Raw genomic sequence first — 23278 nt, forward strand, 5'->3', positions numbered from 1 at the left:
TATTTTCTAGGTTGTATAGGAAAGTTTAAAATTGAAATGATTCAAAAACTATTAAGTATAATTTTTTTTTACATAACCTAGTAAAAATATTAATTAATACACTTCTTCTAACAAAATTTAAACCAGACTACTGGTAGACGGTTGTAATTGATAAAAATGTTCTCTTTTTTTAACAGATTCTACTAATAAATTAATATGTTAATGTACCTATGCAATTTTAAGGAGCATTTGAAATATTTTTAAATGTTGAGTGGTTTTTACCTATCACACCAATTTACAGTAACCTTAGAAATATCTTAATTCGTGTTGTTAATTAATAATTAATAGGTAGTTGGAATGTATTTATATTTAGACCACGGTATTATATAATGTACTATAATATACCGTGATTTAGACGCACGAGGGCTCGAGGACATAAAGGCGGTGTGTGTGCGTTTTATAAAGGAAAAGAAATATATTCAATATTGTTCAATTGTTGTACCAATTATTGTTGTATCCATCACCACACAAACATAACCAAATACTGCACACAAAAATAGGATGATAACGCACAGATTTATAAATATACAGGGTGTATCTTATGTCATTGTACGCGGTGTTTTTTTAACGATTGTGGATCGATGACACGGAATTTCGTTTAAATGAAAAAAGACGTGTTTCTTAATTTTTAACAGGCAATATTTTTATAACAATTTCAAAATTTTTAAACACGCAGGTGTACAAATAGCGAAATCAACTTTATTTTTTAATGGATTCTGGTAAAGCTTTTTTTTCTGAAAATGTTGACAGTCAAATCATCAATTTTGGTTCGCTAGTTTATTAACTATGGTTTTCTAAAGTTTAGTAAGATCTGCATTAATACTTTTAATTGAAATAATTGGTATAGGTTTAACTTACGAGAGCTAAATGGTTTAATACCATATAGTTTTTTTTTTTTCTAAAATCCTAAATTAATACAAATTTTGAAAACGGCAACCGATCAGCACTCTTATTTATCATTGATTTCCGGCTTCAGTTATATTTATGAGTTATGACAGCCGTGGATAGTGTACTACTGTATATTCTATTGAATTTAGTTCAGTATATTAAAATTTAATTTTTTTGGCGGGTTTCCATTATTTTTTTAATATAAACACTAATTATTGCCACACGTCTACACCATACTATCTGGAAAAGGTAAAATATTATGTTGTTTGGCAAAAAATATTTTACCTCTTATGGGTAACGCACGTGCTATCACTTATCTTGTTATCCATCTATAATCTATCTATGTATAATACCTATATAAATTAAAATTAAATGCTGATCATTGATAATCGCATGATTTAAGAACGGCTCGATTTGGTTTTTGTTTTTAATGTTTTTTTTAAGTGTTTGTAATAGCTGTTAGTAATTGTTATATTCTGTGGTAATAGTCTGATTAGGTTTATTACGAAAAAAAAATTAGAAAAGTTGCCCGGAAAATTGGAAACTTTGAGAAAAACTGAAAGTGCTTTTTTCATGGTATTTATGTATGTACTCTATTTATAAGATTGCCATTGGTTACATAATATTATAATATTATAATAGTAGAAATGTGGCATATACTTTTTATAAAAATTTATTTAAAAAAAAAACAAATATTTGTTTGTTCACAAACATTGAGTAAATACCTATTGCCTACTGGAAATGATTTTAAATGACTCAAAAACCAAACAAAAATTTAAAATTAATGTTGGTTCATCCGAAGTTAATGTAGGTACTCAAAAACGAATGGACCGTTTCAATGAAAGTTATACCAATAGATTCCTTGAGACTGGGGGGGGAGTATTTTGTGTTTATAGTTATTTTTCAAAAATAAATAAAGATTAGTTGCTGCTATTGATCACGGTAGATAATCGTGCTATTGATACATCAACACAATAAAGTAAATTCTAAAGACGATTGGAAACTTATATAGGCTGCTTTATATCGTTATATTTTTTAATTTTTTAATTCTATCAATATTTTTTGAATGACCAGTAACAAAATAATTAAAATACAATATTTCCATTTTCATTTATTTTTACAATTTTTTCAAGCTAACACTGTTATATTTCTTGAAGTTTTTTCTCGGTTATTTTCACTCTATTGTTTAAGAAAACCACTAAAAACGTTGAAAAATCTCATCTTCAAAGTATCATCTAGGTAATTTCCTAATCCACACATATAGATAGGTACAGAATTTTCGAATTATTAAGTAAATATATCCAACTTCATAAAAAATATTTTTAATTATTTACTACTAAAAACTAAAAAGTACTTAGGTATGGTATATGAATGTCCTATCTATATTTCATGTTTATATTATCAGATTATTTACGAGTATATACCTAGAAAGTCAAAGTCATTGAGTAAATCGCTGCAATGTATTTAAGTAATAAGTATTAGGTGTTAAATTTGAAATTTTAAGTCAATGATAAATCACTGCGCAACTAGTGTAAATTTTTTGGAAGGGCTAGAATTTTATAAGCAGCACAGACCCGCTAACTAATATACCGGCTGGTTAGTAACAATACACAAATAAATTCATATACAACTAAGTAATCAATTAAAGTTTAAACAATTTTAATTAAAATTATAAATAATTATAAATCACGAGACATTTTTAATTCATATTTTACTCAAATACAAAATGTACATATAAAGTTTTTTTTTTTTTTTTTTTAACCATCTTTTTTATTGAACAAAACATAATAATTACAATCTGTATTTACAGGTTATACAATAAGTAAATGTGATGGAAATTGATTTACAGGAGGGGGAAGTTGCCCATTGGCGACACCCCGAAATATAAAGTTATACAACCATATAAGATTATATCAAATCAATACTAATTTTCTATTAGTTGCTGAAAATGTATCAATAATTGTTTTTGTGTCAAACCTATTAGTTACATATCTTTCGATATTATATATCATATTAATACATTTGAGAATCGTTCTTGTCTCATTGTTATTCTCTGAAAAAGTGACAAGCTTTTAATCGCCACATTGAAGAAAATTAATGTTTGTTAAGTTGCGCAACTAACAGGTATAGTGAAAGCTATTTGTAGCAATTTATATACATTTGGGTACACATCTCCACTAACTACTTGTTTAATATCATCAATATCAAAATTTTCTTTATTTTGAATCAGGCAATTTTTGGCGACAACCTATTTTTCTTATCACACAAAAGCATAGTTAATAACGAGTTGATGAAATCATTTTTAAAAAAATAATGTGAACAAATTTGAAGTTTTTTTGAATTTGAAAAAAATTTCCAAAATTCTATAAGAAATAAAAAAATTGTTATAGAAAAAACACGAAGTTTTCAAATTAAAAAAAATCTCAAATTTAACGACGCTTTTTTTTTTAAATTATTTCATCAACTAGTTATGAATTATGATATTTGGTGATAAGAAAAATAGCTTGACATATTAGGTACAGATGCAAATTAAGTGGAGGCTAGATAAATATTTGGAGGGTCTAAACAAATATTTGGGGAGGCTAAGCTCCCTCCGAGCCACCACCTAATTGTGCTATACTATGTATTTTTTATAATAATTTATATTGCTATAAGATAGGAACTGTAATTTATTTTATTAATACTATTGTTACTATCTAACGATAGGTAAGTTCAATTAATTTTCGAAAAATTTTATTTTTTGAAAACATTGCATATTTGCATTTATTATATTATTAGATAATATTTAATTATTTAATTAGTATATACTCTTATCATATATTATTGTTATTAACTTTTGACTTTTGAGTCAATACCGACTTATTCGTAGTACGATGGAATAGGTCCGTGCCACTTCGTGGGATTATAAATTATAATAGGCAATAGCATTAAAATTAATCTAAATGTTTTGAAAATGTAATTCTGATATTGTGTATATAAAATCCACACGAAAATTGTTTTTGTATTAGGTACAACAAAATAATTGAAGTTATTCTTCGTTTACATATCCAATACCGTCCAAATTTGAACTTAAAACGTCTATAAAATAAACTAAATTCACTTTCCCACCAGAAAGATATTGAAGTTGAAAACCGTAGAGATGTTTTTATACTATAAACCGTGTCTGTATAGACACAAAAAAACACACATTGTAAAATCAATACATTCATCGCGCTCTCAGAATCTAAAAATGATTCTGTACGTATTCTATCCAATAATACGGTATTAATAGTAATATTAGAACTATACCTGCTTGATAAAAAAAAATCCTATTAACGATAGCTTCATAGGCTGTTTTATAAATAATTGCTTTATAAAAGAAGAAAAAAGAGGGAGCTAAATTAACTTGTACTACGCCAATGTGTATATAAGCATTTTCATTAGAGCATCGGCCATACGTCTTTTCGGTCATTTTTTAAACTGTTTAAAAATGGATTTCGATAAAATGTTAATAGACTTTGGTGAATATGGCTTGTACCAAAAACGGTTGATCTGGTTGGTCGTTTTACCATGTGTTTTGCCATGTGGATTTCATGCTTATAATCAACTATTCATGGCTTCCATTCCCGAACATTGGTGTAAAGATGAAGAGTAAGTATAAAATATAATATATATTGCATTCAATAGATCAATTTATGATAAGTATTTTATTTTATAAATAAATTGTATGCTTTACTTTTAGACATATTAATCATACATCTAAAATTAATCAGTGTTTGGATTCAATGAATAACACGTGCAAATTCTGGGATTATGACCACAGTCGATATTTGTCTACAATTGTGACTGAAGTAAATTTAAATAATCAACTTTTAATTGAAAAACAAATTGTTAGTTTTTAATAAATTGCTGAATGTTGTTAAACAGTAAATTATTAATATATTATCCAAAATTATAGGCTTTGGATATTGCGATATATCAGAGCCCTATACTTAGGGATTTTGAGGCCCGGGGATATTATTTTGGTTTGGCCCTTAACTTAAATTATAAATTTAGTTTATTTTTGAAAAGTCGCTTTCATATATCCAATTTATTTTTTAAGATTACAAATAAATTATACCATATAAGACTATAATAGTAATTATTTAATATTGATTGATACAAATAGAACGTTTATTACTGTATTACAGTAATATATAGACCCCTTATTATGTCGGGGCCTGGAGCAGCTGCCCACCTAGCCCCCACCCCTCAAGTAGGGCTCTGGCCGATATTACTTATTTTCGGATCTAGAATAGCACCTACGACCTACCTAATTTTGTTATATCTTATATTAGTACCTACATCACTACGTTGCGATCGCGTACCTATATATAAACAATAGTTGTTTTAAATAATGTACTGTTAATTTTATTCAAATAATTTCTAAGAAATGAGAACTTGAAATTTATGACTTTTATTTTTCCTGATTAAAAAATGTATTTTACCTTAGTTAAAACATAGGTAGGTACATTGACATTGTACATATTTTTATATCCTACTTTATTAATCATTGATGCGCATTAAATTATTTTTGAATAGTACATCCTAATTAAAAGACCCCTCTGGCCTCTGCTTATACATAAACAAAACGTTTTCAAACCTTTTGAGATTTGATCATTACCTACTCTTTTAATGCAATGATTGAAAAATAGATACTACAACAGTACAACAGAACAACAGTAATAATCATTATAGGTAGTATGTAAAATGTTTACCTACATAAAGTTAATTAAAAAGCAAAAAGATTTAAAAAGTTGAGGAACAATGCATTATAATATATACTTCCTCCCACATGTAGTACACATTTCAGTTATAGTAGGTCATTATAATAATATAATATATTTTATAAATGTATGTCTGTACAGTATATTAGTATATTAGTATAGGTATCTTATAATACAATATGAGTATATGGCCCGGAATAGGTATATAAATATTTCATTCTGATTCGTTATAATCACGTTGTGTTTAAATTGGATCTCTATAATAAAATAGTATAAACTCTTATCATTGTTTTCAAACCGTATTTTTTGCAAAATACAAACAGCAAATAATATGATATATCAATATCGTATCATACATTCATACCAGGTATTGGAGAAAACAATGGCGGCGATCCTATAGTCTATGTGTTCAGCAACACATACACAATTAAGTGCGTGAGTGGGTGGGTGGATATGATTATTTATTACTTATTAGATATACTATGACTAATTAGTGCAACATAATATTCGAAGCGAAAAAATAAAAATTTTTAACAAATTCTATTTTGCTTTTTTGGTGTAACTAAAAAACAATTAACCGTCGATCATTTAAATTTACCCCAGATGTTAATTTTAATATATTCTATACTTGATAACATTTTGAAAACGTTTTGATACTTTTAAAGGTTTATAGTCTTGAAACATTATCATTTTTAAAATTTTTTTTTCACTAATTGTCAATAAATAATTTTTTGCTTGATCAAAAAACTTGAAATCGTGATGAAAAAATTTCTAAATAAATTGTTAAAAAAGTGTAATTAAAAAAAAAAATTGAGCTTAAATCCACACTAAATTTAACACATAGAGATGTGTAGAGATGAAATTAAGTAAGAAATTATTCTTTTCAAAACTGCTTAATGCGTATAGGTATAATGTATAACAGTCCTTTTATAGCCACACAGGATCGGAAAATAAAAATGTAATATTGTAAATAATTATTTAACATTGGTCAGAATACCTAGGTACAAGGGGCGGATCTGAAGCTTGTTTAATGAGGTGGCGAGTAGGAATATTTTTGAGTGAATAAAGTATGTATAAAGCACAATAAAAATTTTATTTCTGTATTAATTAATAAATCAACTTATACGAGTTCATATGAGAACCCAAGTTCAGTTTAAATACTCTGAACAAACATTGATTATTGTAATTAACATGATTAATTAAATAATCTTCCTTACCTACTGTTTATAAATCTGACTTTTCTGAGTATAGGTAGGTACACAAATATCGAGTTTTAAATTCAACAGTATGTATAAAACTTTAAGTTTGGCATAAATGCAGTTCGCTATAAGCCTATAAGTATGTGTGCATCTTCAATATTCATATAAAACACTAAGAAGAATAATAGGGCAGGTACCATGGAAAATATTAGAACTTTTTTAGTTGTGGGTATAGTGATGATAGTGTAGGTATTTAAATATTTGATACTAATATTTAGGAGTGCTGAATTAATTTTTAACTAATTAATTAATTACTTATTATTATAATCATAATATATTGAGTAAATTATCATGGATAGTACATTAGTACTATAAAATCAAAAGAAAAATAGACTATAATATAAATATAACTGACTTATTATATAGGTAAGTTTCAAACTAGTATTTATCAGTCAAATCCCATAGTGCTAACAACCTCTGATTTCGTAGTTTCATATACTATAACATTTTAAAGTATAGGTACCTTTTGTTAATATAACTAATATAAGTATTAAATATTACAATTGTAAAACGTATTACATGTATTAAACATAATATAACCTGTACAAATATTATATAAGATAAAGTATAAGAAAATTAAATAAAATTTACCCTTACCTCTACAATCATTAGTAATCAAATTCCAATACAAGTGTGCACTCCGGAAAATCAGAAAAAATAGACACTGTCACAATAATATAATTATGTACCCAAGTGTTATTAACAATCAAGGTTTTAATACCGAATTCAATTACATTACAAATATAAAACTCACTTACTTGAAATGAAGAAAACCTCTAAATTACGTTATTGAGAGCTTTTGTAAATATTTGTAATTTGAATGAACCTAGATGTGTATTAATAATATTATTAATAATAATATGTGATGTTAACACGCGCAAAAATCAAAATATTATTTTAATCTAGTTTGATGGTATACTATACTAATTATTTTCAGTGGGATTTAGTATGTTCAAAACAGTTTTATCCAACTTTTGCCTTAACAATATTTGGTCTCAGTGGTTTATTTGGTATGTTGCTATTTGGATTTATTCAAGATGGGTTAGTATAAATGTTTTTCTTTATGTAGGTATTTTGTGATATAAAGTACTTTTCTTTCTTTCCACATTTAAATTACCTATGTATTTGTATTTAAACTGTAGACTTGGGAGACGACCAGCGTTTTTCATTTATCTATTTATCGAGTGTATATTTGGTATAGCTACTGCATTTGCCAATGATTTTTGGACATGGTTAATCTTCAGAATCGGAGTAGGATTTACTGTACCAGCAATTTTAGCAACTCCTAATGTGCTCCGTAAGACCAAATACAAATTTTCAAAAATCTAAATGTTTTACATATCATTATTTTAATATAGCTATAGAATTTGTTGGCCCAGCTCATCGGACTACATGTATTCTACTTACCAACATTGCTCATTCCATCGGTATGGTTATTTTATCATTAGTCTTGTATGCTTTTCGCGATTGGCGTCAACTTGCTTTAGCTACATCTTTACCATTTACTGTTTATTTCCTTTACTGGTGGTAAGTAAAAATACCCAAATATATTTTTATTTTAAATTATAAATGTTTATTAAATTCACAACTGTATACACAATATAATATAATATATGTCATACAACATTTTACGACTTTACGTTTAAACATTAAACATATGTATATTAATTAACAAATTGTTTCATAAATTATAGGAGTTTCCCCGAATCTCCAAGATGGCTTTTGGCATGCGGAAAGTTTGAAAAAGCCAAATCAATTTTATTAAAAATGGCAAAAGTAAATGGAAAAGATATTTCTTTGCATTATATGGACCAATTAAAGGTATATTCAATATTTCAACATTCGATATTTTTTTAAATAAACATTATATTATGTGTGTTTTTATAATTTTATGACTATAAGATTAAGTATGAAGAGGAATTTAATAATCAAAAAAGTAAAACAATCAAGAAATATAACGTATTTCATCTATTTAGGACACCGAATTTACGTTTGAAAACAATAGCAATAACTTTTATATGGTATTTTTTTTTATCATTAGGTCCCTATAATTAGTTTAAATGTAATTATCTCTATATATTTTTTTTCACTAAGGTTTGTTAACACTACTGTTTATGTTGGACTTTCTTATTATGCACCAGCTCTAAGTTCTGATGAACATTTAAACTTTTTTTTGGCCGGAGCTGTTGAATTACCCACATACATAATATTATGGCCTGCGATGGAAAAATTTGGCAGAAAAAGTTTACTGCATATCAGTATGTTGATTGGAGGGTGTGCTTGTTTAGCTGCTACGTTTCCCATTCTAGGTTTGCAAATAAACCCACTATACCTACCTATACATAATTACTAATTTATGCGTATGATTTTAGAACTATTTATATTTTATTCAAGTGTTATGTTTTTTTAGGTGATCAGTGGACCTTAATAATGTTTTGTATCGGAAAAATGGGAATTTCGTCGTCTTATGTTATTCTTTCTTTATTTGCTCCAGAATTATATCCAACTGTAGTTAGAGGTTTGGGAATAAGCGTTAGTTCAGTAGCCGGTATGATCGGGCCTGTTGGACTTCCTGTCATTAATTATGTGGTAATAATTTATTTAAAAAAATATTATTTGTTAAATCAATTGTTGAATGTAATAAATAATCTAATAAATATTAAATATCATGTTAATTAGGGAATGGGTTCTCAATTATCACTCATTGTAATGGGCGTCTTGCAAATAATTGGTGCTTTTGTTACACTTATTTTACCAGAAACGAAAGATTGTCATTTGCCACAAACATTGGATGACGGAGAAGAATACAAGTGATAAGTAATAAATAATCACATTTCAGTTTATTTATGAACATAATAATATGTACATTTTCAATTCTTAACGAGGCGTGCCTAATTTACAATTTTATCAAGTTGTATATTCTATTATATTATTTAAAACAGAGCCTTTTTATACTTTATAATAAATTATAAATATAATATACTTATACAGTAGTCATCGGCTATCACTTATTTCAGCAGTCATTATTGATATCCATCATAATAGTAATGTACAACTCAAGTAGATATAACACTAAATAAAAGAATCTTATATAAAAGTAAAGTATGGGTACGAACATTTTGTTTTGAAAAAATGAGGCAACATCTTCAAGATTATTTGAATAATTTAGGTTGTGTATGGTCGACACTTCAGTACTTCACAGTACCTACTTTATACTCACTGTAATGCATACTTTATCTACCTATAGTCTATTACTTATATTATTAAACTATAGGTAAACCTATATAGGTACGTATACGTAGCATGCACCTAAGTAAAGTTTATACTTTGCCAGTAAAAATCTATCCATACAATCGTCTTTGACTATTTGACACATACGTCATACATATTGAAATACTTTCTATGAAAATTAGCTGCTTTATCTGACTCCACACGAGTGTGAAAAAACTTTTTTTTTTAATTAGACAGGAAAAACCAATCACTACAGTTTTCCAGAAACAGAATAGTAATCGGAATAAATATCCCCAAGGAAAAAGTGCCTGTAATAATTTAAATTGTATTGTATTGTTTATCTCAAATTTAGCCCCTAATGCCTCCGATTCAATGTCTTGTTTATACAAATCCTAAAACACAATCCATAGAAAAAATATCCAATCCCTTCAATTCGAAATTATCCTCTCTCGTTTTTCATAATAAATCATAATGGGATACCCCCTCAGGGACGCCCCTGACTTTACCACTTATATTACTTCACTTAAATAGTTAAATATTTAATATAATATTGTCAGTGCTTAAACAGTTATCTTCCCTTTTTCATTAAAGGAAAATATCGTTATATAGTATATATTGCGCTCAAACTCCCAAACACTAATAAATTGTATATGACAACAATCACCGGTGTCTATGACCGACTGACCGAGTAAAGACCATTTTGGCAACATTCACTACGATTCATGGTGTACGTCTACAAACCCTGATAACTGTTAACGTTTATCTACTGCGATTAATGATTATATATAAATATATATTTGTAAAATAGGTACTATCAATGGATGTTGAAACTAATCATAAAATGATTATGTGAACTACATGTAATTTCTACTTAGTAAACTGTACCTACGTCTTTGGTCTTTACTTATACCTATTGTATACTTAATAATTAATATAGATTGGAAACACAAAATGTAATAAAAAAAAAAGGTGGGCAAGTGGGTGTCACTCTGCTGTACAGTATGTTACAAGTGGATCACTGTTATGGATTGTATTAAATAATATCATTGTATAAGAAAAACGATTCTGAGCGAAGACAGTCAGCCTATGATATATTGATATTACTAAGTATATTTGATGATATTATTGTGAATAAAGTAATTTATATATTATAATCTATTTACGTGGTACCTTGTTTTAAATTTTCAATCCTTAGCTATACAAATTGAACATTTTATACAATTCTAACTACAAAATAATTATTAAATTTTGTCAAAATTCCAACTTTAAATGTTTAAAAAAAAAAAATTGTGCCTATGTATTTTTAATATTTTTCAACTATTATTCTAAGAATATATCAGGAGCCTTGCATTAAATGCCCATGCCTTTTTACCCGACAAATAAAATTTTATTGATATTTATAGAAAAAAAACTAAAAAAATTGGAAACTGAAAATGCCCCTAAACAGCTCAAAAATAGTCAAATTATTTTCAAAATTGTATGGTGTATAGAAAATGCTAATATAAACATTCAATCAATATTTTATGTATATACGGTAATTTATTTTAGAGTTACGCCAAAAATCAAAATCGATTTAGTCAAAAATTAATTTTGCGTATAAATTCCCGTTTTTCCTTAATTTTTCTTTTGTTTTTCACAGCGCTTTTGAAAACTACTGGAAAACTTTTACTTTTGACCCACCAAAGTACCAACTAGATTCACTTTCCTATCAGAAAATATACCGTTGAAAAAAATCTAAGCATTTTTACTGTCCTAAAAGGTGATGACAGACAACAAAAAATAAAATTAAAAAACACACATCATTGAAAAACCAATGCATTCATCACTCCGCTCAGAATCTAAAATAGTAACCTATATTTCTTCAAAATTTGAACTTTAAATGTCTACAAAATAAAATTGTGCATTTGTATTTTTGTGACATTTAGGTTTTCTTACAAATAATGTATGAGAAACGTATTACCTTACGACAAATACTAAAAAAAATTATGGATCACTATTTTCCATACGCATCATTCTAAGGATTGGCTGGTTCTCAGAATAATTACTGTTGCATTTTGGAATAAAAATGGATAAATTTGACGGACAGAAGGGCAAAGGACTTTAAAGTTAACCATAGAAAGGAAGTTAAACCAAGCTTATTCAAAATTGGAAAATAATCATGAGGCGGATGGTCGATAGTTAAAACAAGTGCTGCATATTTTAGGAATTTTCGTTGTACTCTTTCAATTTGATCCCTTCCACAACTAGTGGAAGGATCCCATATAATAGCACAATGCCACAATATATTATATAAGGTTTTTATGGGAGAAAGTAATTTAAACTCATAACAAATTATTTTAATAAAACCAATCATTTTAAGGGCCTTGCAACACATATTGTCCAAATGGGAATGACAATTTAACTAGAGATCAAACGTGATACCCAAGTCCAAAACTTTATTTTCAGCTCGCAATAAAGGATTAGCATTGATAGAGTAGGAATAATCAAATCTACCTCAGGTTCTGTAAAACGACATAGAGTGACATTTCAAGCAATTGAGTTCAAGACGATGTTCATTTGTCTAAGTACTATTTAGATTATTAGATTCATTTTAAGCCATTTAGATATACCAAGAACTATTCACATTTCACACCGATGACCGATAGGTAGGTACCGTTATGCAGTAGACAGCAGTGTTTGGAAAATTGACTTAAAAACTGAACTCGTTCATGTTCAGTGTTAGCTGCATGTAAATTGAACTCGGTCACGTTCAGTGTTAGCTGTGTGTAAATTTAACTCGTTTACGTTCACATTAATTATTTTTTCAAAGGATCAAGTTCATATTTATTGAAAAATGTCCAAAATTTTGGATGGGTATTAAATTATTTACCTATTTAAAAATTAATTACTTTATTACACAGACAGATTTTTTTAATTTTTAATTTGTACACAATATACCTACACATTATACTGTATAGGTTTATTATTGCTTTTGTTTTTTGAAATATGCTGTCTGTATCTCTTGGCAAAGGTTAATTGCTTATTATTATTATTTTTAATAAATATAGTGTAGCTATATGGATCATTATTATTATACTATCTATCAAATAACTAATAAGTACCCACCTACTTAAACTTAATGATAGGTATTTATTTATTGAACTCTTATTTACTTTTACTTTTTATTTTCTGATTAGTGATAACCTAAACAAGGTAGGTGTAGTTGTATCACAGAATATAATATGAATATATTCTGCGGTTGTATCAAGGTTACCTACTATATTTGTATTCATTGTTTTGCTGTGTAACAATATTATATTTTACAATTTGATACAATAATAAATAATTATTTTCATTACCTAGATATTTTTATATAATTTAGTGGGTAATTATCTATATTGAAATAATAGGAATTCGATAAAAATAACATTGCAATTTTCATAGTTTATTTTATAATCATTAGTACATTTTTATTTTTAACTGCATAGATTGAGCAGCTGCAATGGCAAGTAAGTATTTTAATGTATTTATGAACATCTATGAATAATAAATGGGCAATAGCAATATTTGGTATGGTTTGAATAAAACTAATTGTATGTGTCTCATACTACCTAGATTGTAAAAATCAATGTGGACCGGGGTACAAAAGTCCCTTAGATGCATATATTAATGGAAAACGAGAAACTATTTTGTACACTATATGCATTCAACCAAATACATTAACAAAAAACAAAACAGATTATTTGGCCACTATTGATGTGGACCCAAATAGCCCTACATATTCTCAAGTAACAATATATTTTGTGTTGCATCCTAATGTCAAATACATATTATTTATGAGTACCTACATTTTGTTACTTACAGGTGATCTTTAGGACAAGTGTAGAAAATGTTGGTGATGAACTACATCATTTTGGATGGAATACTTGTAGTAGTTGTTATGATGATTGTACAAAAAGCCGAAATAAAGTAATTTTGCCTTCTTTAGGATCTGATCGAATTTATGTTTTGGATGTGACAAACGAAAAAGCTCCTAAACTACACAAAGTAATAAAAATAATTACTTATTGTTTAACAGTCAAAATGTCAAATTAAAATGCAGATTAGTTAACAATTGATTTACTTTGATTTGATAGACTATTGAACCTAGTGAAGTCCATGCTTTGAATGTATCAACTTTACATACAACTCATTGTTTACCTAATGGTAATGTAATGATTTCAACAATGGGCGATGCTGATGGTAATGGGAAAGGTGATTTTATATTGATAGATGCTGAAGAAGGAGTAGTTAAAGGTACATTAAAGCCAATCATTTATGTATGTACCTATAGGGCTGTAGATTATTTATTTAATTGTATTGACTGTAGGAACATGGACAAAAGGTGACACGGCAAAATTTGGATATGACTTTTGGTATCAGCCATACTGGAATGTTTTAGTATCGTCTGAATGGGGAACACCTAAAGATTTCAAAACTGGTTTTCATGCTGATCATATTAACGACATTGGTATTTATAATGTTTATTGAATTAAAACAAAGTTATAATCTTAAATGTTTATAAAATAGAGAAATATGGACGGTCCATCAACTTTTATTCTTGGTCCGAGAGAAAATTATTGCAGACTATTGATTTGGGTACAGATGGCATAGCTCCTTTAGAAATACGATTCTTACACAATCCTAAAGCATCTGAAGGATTTGTTGGCTGTGCAGTAAATAGCACCATTTTTAGGTATTAATAAATGTGCTATCTCCCATATGCGGTATACTGCCGTTTTATGAACTACCTGTCCTACCTAAAGTATGAGGTCTACCAATGTGTTGTGTTGTTTATCAGTGTTATAAATGTTATAAAATAAATGCTATTTTAATTTATAGCCTATAGTTTATAGGTAGGTACCTAACAACAGTTTAGTTTGTTTAGTGTTGTTTGTTGTATGTTATAGTGAGTTAGGTAGGTACTCCAACTAATATAGATTATAAATTATAATCAACCTTTTAAAATGATGGTAAAAGATTTGTTTACTGTATAGTATGTTTTTAATTAAAGAATCCACAGTTAAATTACAGCTATTAATAATAATTAACCATACAAATGTTTTAATTTTTTTAATCTATAAAAACATAGTATTTTTATTTCATTTATTCCATGTAAAATCAATGAATTTGACAGAATTTATGTTGTAAACCGCATACAATATTTTTATTATAATTACAGTAGACAACAGATCATTGGTAGGTATACCGTATATTGGCAGATAAAAGTCAATAAATGTTTACAGTTTACATTACATCAGGATAAATATATATATAAGTAATACAATCATTTAAATTAAAAATGTTTAAAGATTTTTTCGGACTGATGATGGTACTTGGGAAACTGAAAAAGTGATATCCGTACCTAAGAAAACTGTAAAGGATTCTAATGGATTAAATGAAATTTCAGGTATAATATTTTATTGATTATGAAATAATTAAATAAAGTTTAAAAATATTTGTTTATAATTTTAGGCATGATCACAGATATTTTGATATCATTGGATGATAAATATCTATATTTTTCTAATTGGTTGCACGGAGATGTCAGGCAATATGATATAACAAACACCAGCAAACCTAAACTAGTTGGCCAAATATTTTTAGGTGGATTATTGTTGAAAGATGGATTATTAACTGTTGTTAAAGACTCTGAGCTTAAAGTAGGTATCTTTTGTATTTCTTACAATACCAAGGATATGGTAAGTAGGTAAATACTTTTATTAATTTAAAGGAACAACCAGAACCTGTATATATCAAAGAAAGACGTTTATTTGGTTCACCTCAAATGCTCCAGTTAAGCTTAGACGGGAAAAGACTATATGTAACTACTTCTTTATTTACACCATGGGATAAACAGTTCTATCCAGAATCTGTGAAGTAAGTTTATTATAAATTCTCTGGTAAAAATACAATGTCTTAGAATCTTATAGAATTAATGTCAATATAACTTTGAAAAAGTAGAACAAAATGATCCCATCAAATTTTAATTAGAAGTCTGCATAACTTGGTATTGATTTAAGCATTTACAATTATCACAGTTTCATTTGCTACTAAACGTAATGAGTCAATGTAATGATTTAGAGTGATGTAATTTAAACATTTGACTGTAATATAATTAAGTAATTACCTATTTACATATATAAGTAATCTATCTAAAATTAAATATTTATTATTATATAAACTGATAAAGAGACATAATATTATAAACTGTGCCTTACTAAGTGATATATTATTATTTTAAATTCTGTTCCCTCTAATTCTTGTTAGTTTATTATCCTGATTTTAGGTTAAATAATATAATTTAGTTACAAAAATTACCTACTACTTTATAAATCATGGGGGTATGTAGAATAATCTTATTCATCATAGGTTTAAAATAAATATACTATAAATGAAATAATTACAGACATGGATCTACATTAGTCAAACTCGATGTCAATACTATTAATGGAGGCTTATCTCTGGATCAGAACTTTTTAGTAGATTTTGGCAAAGAACCCGATGGGCCTATCATGGCACACGAAACAAGGTAAATATTGAATTATTGAACAATAACGAACAAATTAAATTAAATTAATGTTACAACTATTTAATGACAATTTAATATTTTAATGATAATAATAGGTAACCAATTTATACAATAAAATCAAATACCCTAGACTAGAATAGGTAGATTTTTTAACAAATAATTGATAGAATATTTTACTTTAATATAACTACCATTAATTTTTTTCTTTTTATTAAAAATAGTAGCTTACTGTATGGTTTTTTAATCTTATTAACTCCTGAGTATTTATCTATCAATGCTGTTTAAATTGTATGACACCTCTAAGAATAAAAAGGGAAAAACTTTTTTTTTTCTAAAATAGAGCTGTACAAATGGACAATAGTATTTTTTTAAACTTGGTTTTATTCAAAGAGAAGTCATATTTTTATTTTTTTAAATTTCCATAATATTATTATAATATTGTATAATAAAAATTATTAATTATTTAATATATTCATATCATATTATATATAACAATAAATAAGTAAATCTGTTGATAATATATCTAAACTGCAATAGTATTGCACTACACCACTACTTAAATTCAAAGGTGTATTTAGGTTTTGTCTTTGTTGGGTGGGGGGGGGGGGGGTAGTGATAATTTTATCCAGTAGCCCAGCCTTTAAAGTTAGAGGCCTTAAGTTAAGACTCCGAAATCTTTTGCATATTATGTACAGCCTATGGAGGGGGACTGATCCATTGACTCGACCCCCCTCCATGTAAATATGCCACTGCTTTAATTTAACTATAAAACCATAGTCTATTCACAATTGGTAATTTATTTACTGGACGCTTCTCTAATGCAATTTCGTAAAATTATATTATATTATAACATTTATTTTTTATAGGTATCCAGGAGGCGATTGTACTTCAGACATTTGGTTGGCTGAAGATTAGAAAGTAAAATAATATTTCAACTAGTGATGGGCACTACTGAATAATGTCTATCGACATCTTTCATATTAGATATATTATTATCAACAATTAATTTTAACAATCATAATTTGATAGGTTGTATTAATTACCAAATAATGTTACACTCTCATAATTAAATATTTTATATACCATTTTATTTGTGTACAACTATACATTATTTATGTTTTACATAATGCATCTTTAGTGCCTTGTGGCAGGCAGAATGTTTCTTGCACAACCCACCTTGCTATGGCTGCACTGGTATCCCTGGAAAACCCTTCATACACAACTGCTCCTTTTCTTGAAGTTACCTCTTTCCTATTAGATAATTTAAGCATTTCATCCAATTCATAAGTGTTTCAACAGCTTTGATAAGTGTTTTTCTTTGATGTCATCTTCATTATTAGAACATTAGAGTAATACATTATAAATCTTCTTCTGTTTTTATTTTGGTTATTTCAGCATTTGGAAGATTAGATGACTCAAAACCTATTCTAGCAGTGCATCCGAACATTGCTTCATATGGAGATGTGCCTATGCCTTATAAATAAAAATATACATTTAAATAATAATAATTATAATAAAAAAAAAGTTACTAGTAAGTAGTACCTACTTGAGTGAAAAGTCCGATTTTTTTTAAACTGAATGAATTTTAACGCTGATGGCCAATCCAAACTATCTTTTTTGGTCATCCAAGCAGATAACATTTCTTGCACATCTCTATTAGTTCGTTCAACGGATTCCTGGCTTTCACTGTGCTTAGGCCATCCATAATCAATTTTTACTTCATCCCATATAACATGAAGTTTATTAATTATTGAAGTTACAAATTTTTTTCCACTGCATGATTGTAATATTGTAGGTGCCCCAAATAATGTAAAGATATCAATTAAATTATAAGCGATTTCTTCGGCACATTTTGATTTCAGCGGTTTCAACATTATGTATTTAGTCAAATGTTCTTGATAGTACATAATGAATCTATAATCATTATGACGTCGAGACTGCATATCTATTAGATCAACTTGAGCCCGAGAGTTGAAAGTAGGCTGTAAAATTGGTTTAGGCGCTAAACTTATTTTTGAACACACAGTTTTCTTATGACATTCAGCACATAATTTTAAAAATACCATAATTGTTTCATTAGTTATATTGCAATAATTATTCTTAAGTTCAGACACCATACGATTTCGTCCACCATGACCTATTGCAGAATGTGTATCGTAAAGAATATCAAATAATTCATCAATCGTTGCATAGTACAATACTACATTTTTTTCATCAATAGGTCTAATCAAGTGTTCTTTGCCATTCATTACTAAAATATCATACTTACGTATTACACGATAGTCTTTTGTTGTTTTCTTTTCGCCAACAGTGTTTAAGGATTTTTTTGATTTTTTCACCTGTTGAATAACTCTACTGTAATCACTGGTTGACAAAAATGCGTTATTATCCTCCCGTTTGTTCATTAAAATGAATTGTATTTGCTCATTAAAGTTTGAGCGCATGGTATTTTTGTCTTTGGCCATGGTTATAAAGTGGACACCTACACTACTATTAAACGTCGGAACACAGCACAGTACCGAACTATAAACTGCAGTAATATAATTTTCACGTCGCGTAGAAACTTAAAACCCGAATGTAATGCACAGTATTAACTGTCAATTTGTCACAGATTTTTTCGAAATTCGATATACAATTATAGGTTTCCAACTAAAGTTAGTTGAGCAGTAAGCACTAAACTACTAAAGACTTTACTGTAAAAGTTTAAACTGTGATGCCGCGTTGCCGTTCAACTTCAACCATAGATAATAGAAGAATATTGATAGGCTATGGGCCATGCAACCTTATCAAACAGGAATTAATTGGAGAATTATTTGAGGTTATAAGAGTCATTTTTATTTAATCTGTGTAAGAACTAAGACCATCGAGATGTATATAATATACTATAATATATATATATATATATATATATATGTATAATGTATTAAGGCTCGGTCAAACAGAGAGCGGGCTGCCATGGTATACGGGTCGGTTGTATTATTTTACAGTGCTCGCGCGGGCAGACCGCTTTCTGTTTGACTGAGCCTTTATAGTGTATAGTGTATACATCTCGTTGGCAACTATATAGTTAATAGGTCTATGGTAAGAGCACAGAATGTGCTAAGAGCCAATTGTGAATTGATAGATAAGAATTTAATGTTTACCATGTCATGAAGAGAATATATCCGTAAACAACTAGAAAAGTCGAAACTGGTCAAATTATTTTGAAAATTGTATTAAGTATAGCAAATGAGAAAATAAACATAATATGGCGTAAATGTCAAGCGTCTACGGTCATTCGTTTTTGAATAATAATAAAATATGAAAATCACTATAAAAAGGTTAGGTTAGGTTAGGTTAGGTTAGGTTTACATACAAAAATCGATTGTGTTCCAACACAGACACTCTCGTTGCGCTTCGAACGGAACAAAGTTCACGGCAGCGCCAGTGACAGTCTGGACATCAAAGTGTAAAAAATTTAGATTCAAACGCTCATAAAAATTTAATTTGGCGTTCCGGTAGAGATTTTTTTTTATGATAAAGGTAGACAGACTTATGAGGAATTTTGTATTAAATATCTTAGTTTTAAAAAGAAAAATTTTTATGAATTTTTAACTCAAAATAATCTGCACATTTTCGTGATTTTTACATATTTTGTCAAAATTTGAAGTTTAAATAGTTATAAAAATAATTGTGACTGTATTTTTAATTTTTTTCAACTACGATTGTAAAAATATATAATTCCTATAATCCTGCCTTGTGTTAAATGTTCAAGCTTTTTGCTTTGGGTACGCAAACAATTTTATTGACATCTATAGAATAAACTAAAATAATGAAACTGAAAATGTCCGAAAAACTAATAACAATAAGCTCATAACAATCTAGTTTAGCACCACCTCGAAATTTCGATTTTTTATTGTGAGACCTATGTATTTTGACAAGTTTAGAACGATGGTGTAAAAATACATTTTCGGAAATGATTAGTTTTGAAGTTATAGCCTTCCAAAGTTTGCGATTTTACGTTTATACGCATGTGCGGAACACTATTATATTGCAGCGCGGAGGACCTCGAGATTTTTATATTAAAAGTTACGAACCGTATGTATGCATTTGTTGCGCCAAGTCGCCGAGCCGGGTCACTCGCTCGGACAATTAAAAACGAAAATATCCCTCGATTTGCTATGCAACACCTCCCCAAGTGGGCCTCAGGGTTAAAAAATGCATTTTTGTTGCATCGAGTCATGCCCAGAATCTTAAACAAAAAAAACTATTTAAAGTATTTAGTTCATTAAAAAAAAGGATTATTAAGGGTACCAGATTGTCAATGTTTATAAAATTTGAGTTGAGGTTAAATCATAAAAAAAAAATTGAAGGAGGGTGTTGGCGCCCGCAGGTAAATGCATTTTAGGAAACCAAAAAAAAATTTAAAACAAATTTTAAAAAATTTTAACTGTAGGAATACACATTACAAAGTACAAACTAAAATGTCTAGAATATTAAATAGAAAAAACTATTCAAAATATTTAGTTCATTAAAGAAAAGGATTATTCAAGGGTACCAATAGTTATCAATTTTCAAGTCAATACAAAATATTCAACCAGAGTTACATTACTAAAAAGAAAAAATTGAAGGAGGGTGTTGGAGCCTGGAGGCAAATGCATTTTAGGAAACCAAAAAAAAATTTAAAAAAAATTTAACTGAAGGAATACACATTACAAAGTACAAACTAAAATGCCCAGAATCTTAAACAAAAAAAACTATTTAAAATATTTAGTTGATTAAAGAAAAGGATTATTCAAGGGAACCAGATTGTCAATGTTTATAAAATTTGAGTTGAGGTTAAATAATAAAAAAAAAATTGAATGAGGGTGTTGGCGCCCGCAGGCAAATGCATTTTAGAAAACAAAAAAATAAATTTAGAAAAAATTTACCATAGGAATACACATTACAAATTTCAAACGAAAATACCCAGAATCTTAAACAGAAAAAACTATTAAAAATATTTAGTTCATTAAAGAATGATTATTTACAGGGCACCAAGTTATTAATTTTCACGTCAATACAAAATATTCAAGTAGAGTTACATTACAAAAAAAAAAATTGAAGGAGGGTGTTGGCGCCGGCTTGCCAGTGTTTAAATAATCTATATAGAAAGATCTAGATAGGAATTAAATAACAGAAAAAAATTCTCTGAAGACTTACAAATTTGAAAATATTCATATTAAAAATCTATTGAATTAAATTTATGAAAAAAAGGGGAACGTGGGCTACCATAATAAAAATAAAAATCATATGGCACCAGGTTGTTAATGTTTTAAAAAAAGATATATATAAAAGAATCAAAAAAAGTTAATTATACAAAAAAATAAATTGAATGGGGAACGTGAGAGAACCTAGCCAGTCTCTTTTCAAATTATATATTATGTACACAGGTACTCAGCGTACTCCCAGGTATAGCCGGTTAATCTTGAAAAATATTTATACAAAAAAATCTAATAGAGTTCAATGAAGTAAAAAAAAATTGTTTGAGAAATCTGGGTGAAATAACACTAAACAAAAGAATACGCTGGAAGCTAAATACTGCAATACACATTAACTACAATCCATAAACTATAATAATGCGAACAGTTATTATGATCAGAGGTGTATCACAGTAATATATGTATTAGAAAATGTATAAAAATGAATGTAAATTATAAAGGATGCAAAGAAATTAAATGAGAATAGGTCCTGCACGGACTCTACTATGTGATTGTAATTTATGAAGGACATAAAATGTTTAATTTAAAATAATATTGTGTTTGGTGGGTCTACAGTCAATATTAAATTACAAACTATAAAGTCTAAATGCAAATAAAAACATAGTCAGATATCTGTTTTAGTCTTTGTAAATATGTGCAGAAAAAAATCAGATTTAGTACAATGTAAAAAAATGTGGAAAGGAAACCCTGAGAATTCTTTGACAATAAGATATTAAAACACAAAACTATATATTAAATTAAAACTATTGATTTTATACATTTTCTATTTACAAAAACTCATAAGTATTGAAAACCTTATAAAACCCTAATAAAATAATATTTTGTTATATTTTAAATACATTTTATAATTTGTTGTGGTAAAAAAATCATTATTTAATGTTGGCTGTATTTAAGTTTTTAATAACTATACTGGTACAACTCTTGCTGGCAGTCTTTAAGACCGTGTTAAAAACTATAATAATTAGTTAACATCTAATTTCCTGCCCTATCCTAACCTAACCAAATTAATAATATTTAAATATTTTCTTTCATTGTTATGTTTACAATATCGAATACCTTGATAGTTAGTAGGAAAAGATAAAAAAAAGAACGAGAAAATTAACTAGTTCTTTTTTTTAAGGAAAAATAACAAAATTGTTCGTTCCTTTCTAGTTCCAATAATTTACACAGATAATTATGTAAATAATTGAAATTAAGATATATTTTTTTTAACGAACAAGGAACAGAACGAATTTCTTTTTATAAGGAACTTGCCAAACACTGCTATGAAGTATGAGGTACCTAATATTTTATACCATTTGAAAAAAAAGACGTGGACCTCAAAAG

At 27.8% G+C, this 23278-nt stretch overlaps 3 protein-coding genes across 6 annotated transcripts; 2 read left to right on the top strand and 1 right to left on the bottom strand.

Moving 5' to 3' along the window:
- The first annotated feature begins 1870 nt into the window (after positions 1–1870).
- LOC132944871 (beta-alanine transporter) lies at positions 1871–9924 on the top strand. 2 transcript variants are annotated; one of them, XM_061014396.1, is made up of 11 exons: positions 1871–3051; positions 4422–4557; positions 4649–4757; positions 7869–7972; positions 8074–8228; positions 8290–8458; positions 8626–8752; positions 8834–8952; positions 9026–9240; positions 9342–9520; positions 9611–9924. In XM_061014396.1, the coding sequence occupies exons 2-11, from the start codon at positions 4520–4522 to the stop codon at positions 9743–9745; spliced, it is 1350 nt and encodes a 449-aa protein (XP_060870379.1). In that variant the 5' UTR covers positions 1871–3051; positions 4422–4519; the 3' UTR covers positions 9746–9924. The 2 variants fall into 2 exon arrangements, with proteins under 2 accessions (XP_060870379.1, XP_060870380.1); XM_061014397.1 differs by lacking the exon at positions 1871–3051 and having other exon boundaries at positions 4340–4557.
- A 3417-nt stretch (positions 9925–13341) lies between these two features.
- On the top strand, positions 13342–17802 carry LOC132944870 (methanethiol oxidase). Its single transcript, XM_061014395.1, has 11 exons — positions 13342–13650; positions 13757–13929; positions 14006–14188; positions 14278–14437; positions 14511–14651; positions 14711–14876; positions 15493–15590; positions 15656–15843; positions 15915–16060; positions 16590–16712; positions 17579–17802. Exons 1-11 carry the CDS (start codon positions 13644–13646, stop codon positions 17625–17627), a joined length of 1434 nt encoding a protein of 477 aa, XP_060870378.1. The 5' UTR covers positions 13342–13643; the 3' UTR covers positions 17628–17802.
- Positions 17779–19549, bottom strand: LOC132944872 (KRAB-A domain-containing protein 2-like). Of its 3 annotated transcripts, XM_061014400.1 has the most exons (3): positions 18982–19545; positions 18259–18849; positions 17779–18185 (listed from the first exon to the last, which is right to left on the bottom strand). In XM_061014400.1, the coding sequence occupies exons 1-3, from the start codon at positions 19175–19177 to the stop codon at positions 18070–18072; spliced, it is 903 nt and encodes a 300-aa protein (XP_060870383.1). In that variant the 5' UTR covers positions 19178–19545; the 3' UTR covers positions 17779–18069. The 3 variants fall into 3 exon arrangements, with proteins under 3 accessions (XP_060870383.1, XP_060870382.1, XP_060870381.1); XM_061014399.1 differs by having other exon boundaries at positions 18255–19549; XM_061014398.1 differs by having other exon boundaries at positions 18259–19541.
- Positions 19550–23278: the final 3729 nt, after the last annotated feature.

This window comes from Metopolophium dirhodum, chromosome 5 (assembly GCF_019925205.1).
Source record: "Metopolophium dirhodum isolate CAU chromosome 5, ASM1992520v1, whole genome shotgun sequence".
Taxonomy (NCBI): Eukaryota; Metazoa; Arthropoda; class Insecta; order Hemiptera; family Aphididae; genus Metopolophium; species Metopolophium dirhodum.

Bases quoted from the DNA above. Each gene is read 5' to 3' on its own strand.
- LOC132944870 (XM_061014395.1), top strand. The intron at 14,438-14,510 runs GTACATTAAAGC...TATTGACTGTAG, and splicing joins TGAAGAAGGAGTAGTTAAAG to GAACATGGACAAAAGGTGAC. The intron at 14,652-14,710 runs GTATTTATAATG...TTTATAAAATAG, and splicing joins TGATCATATTAACGACATTG to AGAAATATGGACGGTCCATC.
- LOC132944871 (XM_061014397.1), top strand. From the start codon at position 4,397: ATGGATTTCGATAAAATGTTAATAGACTTTGGTGAATATGGCTTGTAC. The intron at 8,229-8,289 runs GTAAGACCAAAT...ATTTTAATATAG, and splicing joins AGCAACTCCTAATGTGCTCC to CTATAGAATTTGTTGGCCCA. The intron at 9,521-9,610 runs GTAATAATTTAT...CATGTTAATTAG, and splicing joins TTCCTGTCATTAATTATGTG to GGAATGGGTTCTCAATTATC.
- LOC132944872 (XM_061014398.1), bottom strand. From the start codon at position 19,177: ATGGCCAAAGACAAAAATACCATGCGCTCAAACTTTAATGAGCAAATA. The intron at 18,186-18,258 runs GTAGGTACTACT...TTTATTTATAAG, and splicing joins AAATCGGACTTTTCACTCAA to GCATAGGCACATCTCCATAT.